The sequence below is a fragment of the Globicephala melas genome, chromosome 17 (genome assembly GCF_963455315.2).
Source record: "Globicephala melas chromosome 17, mGloMel1.2, whole genome shotgun sequence".
Taxonomy (NCBI): domain Eukaryota; kingdom Metazoa; phylum Chordata; class Mammalia; order Artiodactyla; family Delphinidae; genus Globicephala; species Globicephala melas.
Genome location: NC_083330.1, coordinates 61,421,900 through 61,434,844, shown reverse-complemented (window position 1 = coordinate 61,434,844; position 12,945 = coordinate 61,421,900). Strand labels below are relative to the sequence as shown.

The following is a 12,945-nucleotide window of genomic DNA, read 5'->3' as shown; positions in this document are numbered from 1 at the left end:
GCCCACTCTCACCACTATTATTCAACATAGTCTTGGAAGTTTTAGCCTCAGCAATCAGAGAAGAAAAAGAAATAAAAGGAATCCAAATTGGAAAAGAAGAAGTAAAGCTGTCACTGTTTGCAGATGACATGATACTCTACATAAAGTATCCTAATAATGCTACCAGAAAACTACTAGAGCTAATCAATGAATTTGGTAGAGTAGCAGGATACAAAAGTAATGCACAGAAATCTCTTGCATTCCTATACACTAATGATGAAAAATCTGAAAGAGAAATTAAGGAAACATTCCCATTTACCACTGCAACACAAAGAACGAAATATCTAGGAATAAACCTACCTAAGGAGACAAAAGACCTGTATGCAGAAAACTATAAGACACTGATGAAAGAAATGAAAGACAATACAAACACATTGAGAGATATACCATGTTCTTGGACTGGAAGAATCAATATTGTGAAAATGAGTATACAACCCAAAGCAACCTACAGATTCCATGCAATCCCTACCAAACCACCAATGGCATTTTTCACAGTACTAGAACAATAAATTTCACAATTTGTACGGAAACACAAAAGACCCCGAATATCCAAAACAATCTTGAGAAAGAAAAACAGAGCTGAAGGAATCAGGCTCCCTGACTTCAGACTATACTACAAAGCTACAGTAATCAATGACAAAGCTACAGTAATCAAGACAGTATGGTACTAGGTACAAACAGAAATATAGATTTATGGAACAGGATAGAAAGCCCAGAGATAAACCGATGTGCATGTCGTCACCTTATCTTTGATAAAGGAGGCAAGAATATACAATGGAGAAAAGACAGCCTCTTCAATAAGTGGTGCTGGGAAAACTGGACAGCTACATGTAAAAGAATGAAATTAGAACACTCCCTAACATCACACACAAAAATAAACTCAAAATGGATTAAAGGCCTAAATATAAGGCCAGAAACTAGAAAACTCTTAGAGGAAAACATAGGCAGAACACTCTATGACATAAATCACAGCAATATCCTTTTTGACCCACCTCCTACAGAAATGGAAATAAGAATAAAAATAAACAAATGGGACCTAATGAAACTTAAAAGCTTTTGCACAGCAAAGGAAACCATAAACAAGCTGAAAAGACAACGCTCAGAAAGGGAGAAAATTTTTGCAAATGAAGCAAGCGACAAAGGATTAATCTCCAAAATATACAAGCAGCTCATGCAGCTCAATATCAAAAAAACAAACAACCCAATCCAAAAATGGTCAGAAGACCTAAATAGACATTTCTCCAAAGAAGACATACAGATGGCCAACAAACACATGAAAAGCTGCTCAACATCACTAATCATTAGAGAAATCCAAATCAAAACTACAATGAGGTATCACCACACACCAGTTAGAATGGCCATCATCAAAAAATCTACAAACAATAAATGCTGGAGAGGGTAGTGGAGAAAAGGGAACCCTCTTGCACTGTTGATGGGAATGTAAATTGATACAGCTACTATGGAGAACAGTATGGAGGTTCCTCAAAAAACTAAAAATAGAACTACCATACGACCCAGCAATCCCACTACTGGGCATATACCTTGAGAAAGCCATAATTCAAAAAGAGTCATGTACCACCTTGTTCACTGAAGCACTATTTACAATAGCCAGGACATGGAAGCAACCTAAGTGTCCATCCAGAGATGAATGGATAAAGAAGATGTGGCACATATACACAATGGAATATTACTCAGCCATAAAAAGAAATGAAATTGAGTTATTTGTAGTGAGGTGGACGGTGTAGAGCCTGTCATACAGAGTGGAGTAAGTCAGAAAGAGAAAAACAAATACCGTACGTTTAAACATATATATGGAATCAAAAAATAAATGTTTCTAAAGAACCTAGGGGCAGGACAGGAATGAAGACACAGACGTAGAGAATGGACTGGGGACATGTGAGGACACGGGGAGGGGGAAGGATAAGCTGGGACGAAGTGAGAGAGTGGCATGGACATAGATACACTATCAAATGTAAAATAGATAGCTAGTGGGAAGCAGCTGCATAGCACAGGGAGATCAGCTAGGTGCTTTGTGTGAACTAGAGGGGTGGGATAGGGAGCGTGGGAGGGAGACGCAAGAGGGAGGAAATATGGGGATATGTGTATACGTATAGCTGATTCACTTTGTTATACAGCAGAAACTAACACACCATTGTAAAGCAATTATACTCCAATAAAGATGTTAAAAAAAACCATATAGGCTTATAAAACTTAAAATATATGTAAATAAAATTAATAAAATGATAACTTCAGATATCTCTGAAAAAAATAAAAAAACTAAAAAGAGGACATTTGAAAACTTACTTAAGGCAGAGCTATCTTTTTTTATAGCACTGGAAAATTCATGGGTTAAGAATGATAAAATTTGTTGGAGGCCAACAGAAGAGGTGTCAAAAATCCTTTAAAAATGTCTTATCAAGAGTGGTCAGGGGTAGTGGAAAGTCAGAGTAAACAGGCGGTCTCCTGCTAGGAGAATCTCAGCCCCTTGCCCTCAGGGAAACCTTATAATTTTATGCACAGGTATCATGTACTTTGCAGGTGTTCAATGATTATTTTCTGACTGACTGATTCTGTTTCATGTTTTTTTGAGTTCCTGAAAACATGAATTTTAATGCTTTACATCACAGCAAAAACTGAAATCTGCTTTCTTATAATAAAAATATTCTTTTCATGAAAACAGTCTTTCTTAATCTTCTCTAAGGGAATGTGAACCTCTCTCCTTGAGTCTAAAACAAGCCAAATCCAAATATTCAACACATAGTTATTGACAATGTAAGACACTCTGCTGCGTTCGGTAGGCTAATATTTTCTCTTTGAAAAGAAGACACTAGAAAAAAGGAAATAGAAAAAGGGATGCAAACTGACATTCATCCCATACCTGTTATGTTCCAGGTATGTCACAAACCTGATAGCATTTAATCTTCCCAAACCTGCATACTCGTTATGGCTATTATGCTCATTTTGCCAATGAAGAAACTGGAGCTTAGAGAGGTTTCTACGCCTTAGGTTGCCGAGGTAGGTAGGAAGCAAGGGAAGATTTCATTCCAAGGGATGTATGACCACAAAACCTGTGTGCTATATACTGAGCCACACTGACCTCAAGAAGTAACAAGGAAATTAAGGGAGAAAAAGGAAAGTTCAATAGGGGAAGAAAAAAGAATATTCTAACAAAAATGTTACTGTTTATCCTCTTGAACCTTGGACTGAAAAGCCACTCATATGATCTGATTTCTCCTCTGAGCATGGCTACTCAGACTCAGACCTACCATATGGCTAATGCCATGGGCTTGACAGACCACCTGTGCAGTTGCTCTATGCTTCTAAGAAATGTTATGGAATGATTGGAGAGCAGAAGTGAAGAGAAACAGGGCCAAAATTACATCACCACTTCTGTTGGATCAGGGTTTCTCAACCTTTTTTAATAAATTAATAACTTGAATTAACATTACTTATTTAAAACAGTGGTTTCACTTAACATGCCAAAGAATTGAAGAACAGACAACTACCCATAGCTAGATCGCCATCACTTAGAAATGGCTTCTACAAGTCTTTTTATTCCTCCTTCATCCTGTTTTGTCTGTTAAATCTTATCTTTTACTTTGGTGTTTTACAGTTTCACCAACACGATTCTGGGTGTGGCTAATTTTTCATTTGCACTCTTCAGAACACTTTATGTTCTATTCAGTCCCTTTTTAAATCTTACCTACTCTTGTTTTCATGGTCTCTCATCCTTCTCTTGTTTTGACTATTTCTATGACTTCAATAATATTGTTGTTTATTTTATAGTATTTATGTAATCATTTCATAATTGGAAATCATGGGATTCTGAGACCACCATATTTGTGTCTCATGACTTATACTCATGGTTTTACTTTTGTGTTTCAAAATTTTGGATTATTAACTCTTTCTGGCATTGCTTTATCTGTGGTAATCTTTAGAATTAGGGCTGAGCATGTGTGCCTCAAAGGTGATTTTGTGTTTTCTTCTGCCAGGGACCCTACTTATACCAGCTTTGAGCAAGTTTAAAATTAATTTCTTGAATATTAGGACCCCAGAACATGTAAAGAGTATAAATGTGAATGCCTAATCTGTATGTGGTACAGGCCCATGGTTATAAATTCTCAAGGAGACATTTTTCCACTCAAGACACAGGCACAGACAGGGGCTTACAAAAATTCTCCTTATGCTTATGAGCAGAGATTTTCTAGTTCACCCTAGTGTTGCTGGTACACTATGTCAACTGTCTAGGTAATGATAATAATTATTATTATGAGAATAATGAGGAAGAGAAGAGGAGAATGAAATAGACAGAGAAGATGATGAAGAAAAAAAAAGAGGAGGGAGAGGACCACTTAACGGAGCATACTCCATGGGCCAGGCATCCTTCTAGATCCTTTAATGCATGAATTCCACCCACAACCTAACCCCAAAGTCCAGTTTATGACTGGACTCAGTCCCTTCCCCCTTGTGTCCAAAAGTCAAGATCTAGCCAGAATTAACCTACAAAACCCACCCACTCACCTGTGCTTTAGCCAATATCCTGACGGCTGCATTACCAGAATTAAAATTTTCTCCAGTCCCAACCTGGTCAAACTAAGCTCACAGTGTTGGGTTCAGCAAATTTAAGGTCCAGAATAACTAGTGGAAAAAGCAGTAAACTTTCAAATTGATCTCTTAACTGCAAGCCAAGAACTATAAAAGTATTATAGGAAGTAAGCAATCCCAGTAAGTGAAAGTACACCTGGAGAATAATCATGTGCCCTGGCTATGCTCGACCATAACTCCGTATAATTCAAACCTGACTCTTCCTCAAGAGAAGGCAGTGGGTAAACACGTTGAGTCCCTGCTAGACTATGTAAGTTTCATGAGGGTAGAATCCTGCCTACCATGATCACCAATTAATTCTCAGTGCCTAACTCAGTGTTCAGCACTGGAGGGTAATCACCAAATCTCTTCTATGCACTTATTGTTAAATCACTAACACAAAAGTTTGGTCTTTGATGATAGTAATTCATGCAAACTATACATTCTAATATTAATAGAAAATAACTATGTAGCACTGACTATGTTCTAGACACTATATATATTAACTCATTTAATGTTAATTGGGAGAATTCGTGTTTCAGGTAGGGAAAAAAAAACAAATGTGAGAGTATGAGAAGTGGGATCCTTCGAAGGCATATATATGAGAGTACATCCTATTGGAAATACCAAAATGGACAGCTGGCCTTAGAAAAGCAGTGAATTACTCAGTTCAGTGAGTAATTCTGTTCCAATATATTCAAAAGTTTTAAGCATTCTAAAGCAAGGATTGGCAAACTTCTTCTGAAAAGGGCAAAACAGAAAATATTTCAGTCTTTGTAGGCCATCTGATCTCTGTTGTATCTGCTCAACTCTGATATTGTGGGAAAGCAGCTATAAATGGTATATAAAGGAATAAGCATAGCTGTGTTCCAATAAAACCCATTTACCCACTTAAGAAAACAGGACTGGATTGGCCCATGGGCCATAGTTTGCCAACCCTTGGAAAGAACAACTTAAGCTCATCTTATTTTTCCCTCCTAAAAATCAGAGCATTGGGACCCTCCCCTTACCTTCTCCCTGCAGAGAAAAATAATTCATTTAAAAAAACGCAAAGAGGGTCAGAGATCTTAATTTAAAAATCATTAAGAGGAAAAAACAAGGAAACCCTATGCTACTTTTTCTTTCTATCTCATTATCTTTTTCAATCAAGTCCTGTATTCTTGTGCAAAACACCAAAAATAACTGGAGAAAGCTGTTTGGACAACACAGAAGAAATAGCATTTGCTGCAGATGTGCCAGTATTATGCTCCAAGGCCAATACCACTTTTGTTTGGGAGTTGGATTTGGATTATTGAAGAAATACGTACAGTAGATGGCAAACCAGGAACCAACTGCACAGCAACTTCTGTTAACGATCTTAGCTCTTTACATCTAAACTAAAATTCTAAAATATGTGAACTATGTCCAACTGTATCTGAGCCACTCTCAATGTAGACTCTTATACGAAAAGACTGTAGCTTGCAGGGGAAACAAAGATCAGAGTTCAGTGTGAATCATGGAAGTATCCCATCTTGAAAGAAGTACATCATGTGAATCGGTTTGCAGGGCAGAAATAGAGACACAGATGTAGAGAACAAACGTATGGACACCAAGGGGGGGAAGTAGCAGGGTGGTGGTGGTGGTGGTGGTGGTGGTGATGGGATGAACTGGGAGATTGGGATTGACATATATACACCCATATGTATAAAATGGATAACTAATAAGAACCTGCTGTATAAAAAATAAATAAAATAAAATTTAAAAATTCAAAAAAAAAAAAAGGAGTACATCAAAGCTTGGGTGGGGAAGACCTTTTTAAAATCTCCAGTGGGCCCCATTAACCCTCCCCTTCACTCTCCTGGAGCCCTAATTCTGGTCTGAATTCTCACCATTGTTCACAACTTACTTAAGACTATTCGCTCGTATCACCTGTGCCCTCAGAATCCTCTCTGACCCTTCATATACCTCATGGGAACCCTCACCTAAAAGAGGAAGCCACCTTTTATCTACAAAATTCCTGAAAGTTTTTGCCCTAACCCAGGTCTTCATCACTGCAATAAATATGTTGAAACAGCCCCTAGTGAAAGTGGCTCAGGAAAGGCCTCTCCAGAAACATGTGTTTACTGTGTAAAGCAAATGAACTGCTGACTGAAAGGTCCTTCTGCAGATGTCTGTGAGGATTTATCAGAACATATATTAACGTTACTCTCACTTTTCCCTGTGTTCAATTCACTTCACTCAAACCTATGTTTTAGAAGAGCAAGAAGAAGGTGCATCAGGGAAAAGGAGAACTGAGGACATTTTAGGAATATCTAGTTATAGCTAAATTCTGGGATCAAACTCCAATCCGTGGATGGAAGATAGGTTTCACCTTGAGCGCCATTCTTCAAGCACTGCCTGGAAGAACGCTAAGCCCAAACTCAGCCGAGAACTCGCACGTAAAATCCTCCATAAAAGTATTTTGAAATTAAAAAAAAAACACACACAGGGAAAGTAAATCAGAAAGTAATGAGTTTGGTTATTTAAAGGTGGTGAGGAAAGCTGGATGGAAGAAATAGGAGAAGTCATGCTTCTTTTTAGTATTACCCTTTTGTATACTTTTTTACTTTGGGAACCACATTAATGTTTTATGTACTCACAAATTAACCTGACTGTATTAAAAATGAATAACAAAACCACAGTGAAGAGGGAAGAAAAGAACTAACCCAAGATCCTTTTGAACACAGATATTTTAATATATACCCCACACTAAAGGCAAATATCGAATTCTAATCAACAGACTTTTTGCTAAGTGTTTAATTAGCAAGTTTGAAACTATTTCTATGATTGAGCATATAAGTAGGTGCATTTAAGATATCGGGAGCCATGTTACCCAACTCTTTTGAAGAGAGAGTTGTAAATATGGAAAATGAAATGCTAGAATAAACCCTGTGGTATGGATAGATGATAGATACAAGGCACAGTAAGATAGAGGATAGAAAGATAGATAAATAGATAATAGACTCTGTGTGTGTGTGTGTGTGTGTGTGTGTGTGTATTCTCAGATAAATGGGCCTAGAAACAATGACAACCCAGAAGCATAAACACATCTAGTAACCACATTTTGGTATCTAAATACCATTCTCCATGAAAAAAACCCAACTCCTTGAAGAAGTGGTTGATTTCAGGACAGGGCACAAAAACTACAAGAGGAGCCTGGAATGCAAGGTTTGTGCCAGAAAGTAAGGAAGAGCTTCAAGAATGATGGGGATATATTAAAAGGGCATAGGAGACACCTTGAAATAGCTCCCACTGAGCAGTTATGGAAGAATTTGAGCATCAAAATACATGATAGTAATGGATTATAATCCATCACATGAAATAAAAATTCATAATAAATAAATAAATAAATATGGGAGAAGGGAAAGATCTCCCTTACAGTAGAATGCCACCTAATAAATGTAGAATGAACAATGAAGTTAGGAAAATTATCATTTCAGAAACATTATAGTAGTAGCTGACTCAGGCAAGAATCATCAATGGATGTTAAAATAAGTGGGTAAAATGAAACAATATTTACATAGTGTCACATGAATTTGTAACATTGACAAGCTTGAGCATCCCCAAACAAGAAATTAACATAAAATGGTTCCAATTTGGTAGCAACGAAGGGGCACCTCTCTGGAAGTGCTCACTCCTAAACTATGCTGTGAAGAATTCCCACAAAAGAGCTCACAAATCAAAGTGACATGTCAAACAAGAAAACAAGCACCATGAATGAAAACCAGTAAAGAAAAGAAAAGAAAAATTTACCCCTAAAATACTTTAGATAATATAATTATTGGGTTCAGGATATAAATTAAACATGATTAAGACAGCAGAATAATTTTTTAAAAAACACTAAAATGGAACAATGTACCAGATAAATTTCTAGCAAAATTTTCAAAAAATCAAATATAATTCCTAGAAATGAAAGATTTACTCATTAAAAAGGACAGGCTAAAAAGCAGATTAGAAAGAGATTAAAAAGGTAATTAGTATACTAATAGAAAAATAAAGGAAATTACCCAAAATGTCATTGATAATATCAAAGAGGTAGAAAATGCGAAAGTTAAGAGACATAGATCATCAAAAAAGACTATCTATGATAAATATAATTTGAATACAGAGAGAGAAAGAGGGAAGAGAGAAAGAAATAGGTAACTGAGAAAAGGAATATTTGAAGAGCTAAAGGTTGAGAATCAGTGAAAGTTATAAATCCTGATTCTGGGAGCACAAAGAGATCTATAACAAGACTTATTGTAGTGAAACAACAGAACACCAAAGAAAAAGAACAGAAAACCTGAAAAACATCTGGAGAGAAAAGAGAGACTGGCTGAAAAGGAGTAACATTTACACTGTCAACAGACTTGTCTTAAACAAGAGCCAAAAGAGAGTGAAATATCTTCTAAATGATTAGAGACAACAACTTTCAATCTGGTACCCAGCTAGTTTTTCAAAACTGAGGGTGGGCTGCAGATATTTTTGTGTGAATAAAGTTAAGTTTACCACCAAAGATCTTCTCTAAAGGAAACTGAACACATGCAGAAAATCTGAGATGCAAGATGGAATAATGAGCAAAGAAATTTATAAACATGGGAAGTTCTGGACAAACAATGACTGTTAAAATTATAATTATTATAAATATTACACCTTCATGAGGCAAAAATGTTAAAATTAATGTATTTGTTATGAATTAAGTAAAATATAGAGGGTAGATAATTGAAGTTAAAGTACTATAAAATTTTGTATTGGTGGGAAATGGTAAATATACTGATTAGTTTTAAAGTTTGGTTTTGTAAGCACACTAAAAATTTAATTATAATCATACAAAAAACACAAAAGAATTAAATACCTGCTAGTTCAGTAAAGGGGAAAATGTATTTAAAAAAAAGAAAAGTGATCAATTTTAAGTAAATAAGGCATACAAGGGGAAAATGTAGCATAATAGGAAGCATAAAATTAATGGCAAATCCAAAATGTAAGTGGACTACAGACACCAATTAAAATACAGAGATTGTAAGAGATGATTTTTTAAAATCCAACTAAATGCTCTTTAAAGATTTACTCACCTTGAACCTGAGAACACAAATAGGGTGAAACTTAAAGGGCAGAGAATCAATATGTTATGTGACTATTAAACAAAATAGTGTCTAAGTCAAATATTGAATTACTAAGAATAAAGAAAATTTTTACAATATAAAAAGAATTATTCACTAGGACAATATAACAACTCTTATTTTACATGAACTTAGCCTCTAATTAAAGCAAAACTACCAGAGTTACAAAGAGAAATGGACAAATCTCCCAGACACAGAGATTAAAATTTTTCTCAAGAACACATGCGATGGTTAAAAAAAAATTGACCACATTTAAACAATAAGTCTGAACAAGTTTTTTAAAAAATTGGTACCACAATGCAATTGTTAGACACCAACAACAAATACATATCTTTTAAAAAATCTCTGTATGTTTAGAAATTAAATAATATATTTCTAAATAACCTGTGGATCAAAATAGAAAGCCTAGTAGAAATTAGAAATTATATAGCATGAACTACATAAAAATAAAACTACATATCAAAATCTATGTGATACAGCTAAACCAGTACTTGGATATTTGTAGCCTTAAAAAATGCATATAATAGAAAAGGAGAAATACTGAAAATTAATGAGATAAGCATTCAATTCAGGAAGTTAGAAAAAGAAATCATAATAAGGAAAGAATATTATATATAAAAACATATAAAATAATAAGATACCATAGACAAGATGAACAAGGTTGAAGATATGCACACATTATAATTGAATAATTCAATATCTAGGTGTATATGCTAGAGAAATTCTATCACATGTACAGAAGGCAACATAAATAAGAATAGTTAGAGCAATTTTTTTTATAGCAATTTTATAATATCAAAATACTGGGAACATCAGAGTAGAAGAGTTAAATATATTGGGTTATATTTATCCAATGGAATTCTACACAACAAAGATGAATAAATTGCCTCACATAAGTCAACATGGATAATTCAAAAAATCTAATATTTTGTGAAAAAAAGCAAGTTGCAAAGTATACATAGATTTTGATTAAATGTATACAAAATTTAAGATATGAATTCATAATTAAAATATGGTTTAAGATTCATATATTTATGTAGTTAAATGATAAAGACACATATTGGAATGATAAACACTGAATTCAAATACTGGCAGCCTCTTAGAAGGGGAGGAAAAGTAATATTCGGGGATATATAGGGAGTTCCTACTGTGCTGTTTATATTTATCTTCTTAACTGGATAAAGTTGCTTATTACTTATTTTTATACTTTTTATATACCTGATATATTTAACAATAAATCATAATAATATAGTTAATATAAATATAAAATTATAAATTATTAGAAGAAATAGGAAAACTTTGAAACTGAGAATTTCAAATATTGGAAAGAGTGTACGTTTTAAGAATAAATTATTGAAAAAATTGTGTCAGTTTGGTAGACTATCAAAATTGTAAAATTTGCATATCCTTTAACCCTGCAATTTCATTTTTAGAAGTATGTAGTTTTTGCAATGTGTTCGTAAAGTTTTAAAATTAAACAGCGAGATGAAGAAGGAAGGAGATGAAGAAGGAAGAAAGGTTGGTAGGTCACAAGACTATGGGGGGCCTTGAAAGTCTTGATAAGGATCTGGCCTCCATCCTAAGAGCAGTGGAAAGCCATTGAAGGGGTTTTAAGATGTGAGGGGGTCGGAGGGGTGGTACGTGGAGCGTCGAGTCAGATTTGTTTTGCAAAGATCACTCTAACTTCTGGGCAGAGAACAAATTGAGATCTTGCTAAATAATACTGCACACCAGGAAAGAAACGGGAGCTTAGCGGAGTACTGGCAATAGACATGGAAAGAAATGAACAGATTCTGTCAGTATTTCAATAGAAAATAAACTCACTAGAACTTAGTGATGTACTAAATATGGAAAAGTAAGGGAGAGGGAAGTGTTGACAGTTACTATGTGTGAGGATGGAAGGAGGGAATGAGGTGGGGCTGAGGGAGATTTTCATATTAGATCTGTACTCCTCTGATGGGACCAAAGGCCAAGGATGTATGTATTGCCTGTGTTCTTAAGACAACTCAATCCCCCAAATAAGCAAATAGTAAAAAAAAAATCTGACCTTCTTCTGGTACAGATGGTTTATTCTCATTTCCTTTGTCCAAAACCTTGACTCTGGGTTTTGGTTCCTTTCTTTTTTCTAAATCTTTAACTGGAAAAAAAGTAAAAATACAGCAACATGTTAGGTTAAAGTCTAAAAGAAAATATTCAATGGATTTTTACTAAAACCCTTGCAAGTATTGAAAGTTTTAAGTAGAAATTAGCTCCATGGTAGAATCTCATTTCAGAAGATTGGAGCTGCTATTTTTTTCAATGTTGTCATGGGAATGTGTGGAAATCACAGAATTACTTTGGTAGAGTATTCACTATGGGCAGATGTATCAAATAAATTTAATCCTTCATAATTGTTATAAAATCAAAAGATTAGCCCCATTTCAGAAATGAGGGAACGAAGGAACAACAGGCTAAGGAGCTAAGACTTATCTCATAAAACCAGAAAGTGTTGGCACAGGATTCAAGCCACGTCTTCAGATTTCTGGAAGGCCTGTGAGCTGGCCCCTGTTCTAGAAAGATCTTAGCCATGAATATACTCATTTGGAGTTGGTCTATCTGCAATAGAAGATAGGGAACTCCATAATAATTTCCTTTCAAACTTAAAAAAAATGTTTCCCTACTAATAAATAGTAGTATTTCTTTGTTACTTTCCTTATGAAATATTCAGGGACCCAGAATCACCCTCAGACCTTTAATACATTCATTCCTATGTACTCCAATAGCTTTACTTTTCACTCCACAGCAGCTTCCCTGCTATTGCTTGGCACCTGAAGTTGTCCTGAGTCATCGCTAAATGGCAGTGGTATCTGCACAAATAAAATACCCTGTGGAAAGGAGGAAGTGATCCCATGGCAAAATATTTCATTTAATTATTGCATTCACTTCATGGAAATCTGCAAACTTATTGGAGGGTTGGCTCTGTAGGGTAAGCAATGATTTCCTTTGAACCATCCTTCTTGCCTTCTTAGGGTATTATTCCATGAATCCTGTCTTTATCATCTCTTCCTCCTCTTCCTCTTCTTTTTACTGGCTTCCACCCCTTTGCTAAAAGGGTTTCAGACTTGCCATCTGCCAAGGCCGGGTTGCTCTAGTTCTATGATTCCTTTATAGAAACCTTCCTTGGCTTTCTGGTACTTAGAGATTAAATTCCATGATTAAAAATAAT

The 12,945-nt window shown here is 35.2% G+C and overlaps 1 protein-coding gene across 5 annotated transcripts in view; it reads right to left on the bottom strand.

Annotated features, from left to right (window-relative positions):
* COL14A1 (collagen type XIV alpha 1 chain) overlaps positions 1-12,945 on the bottom strand; it is a 268,310-nt gene that overhangs the window by 193,785 nt on the left and 61,580 nt on the right. For all 5 annotated transcript variants that reach the window (XM_030875687.3, XM_030875690.3, XM_060287056.2 and 2 more), the window contains one exon: positions 11,788-11,877. In XM_030875687.3, the coding sequence (XP_030731547.1) occupies positions 11,788-11,877 (90 nt within the window). The remainder of the gene's footprint in view (positions 1-11,787; positions 11,878-12,945) is intronic.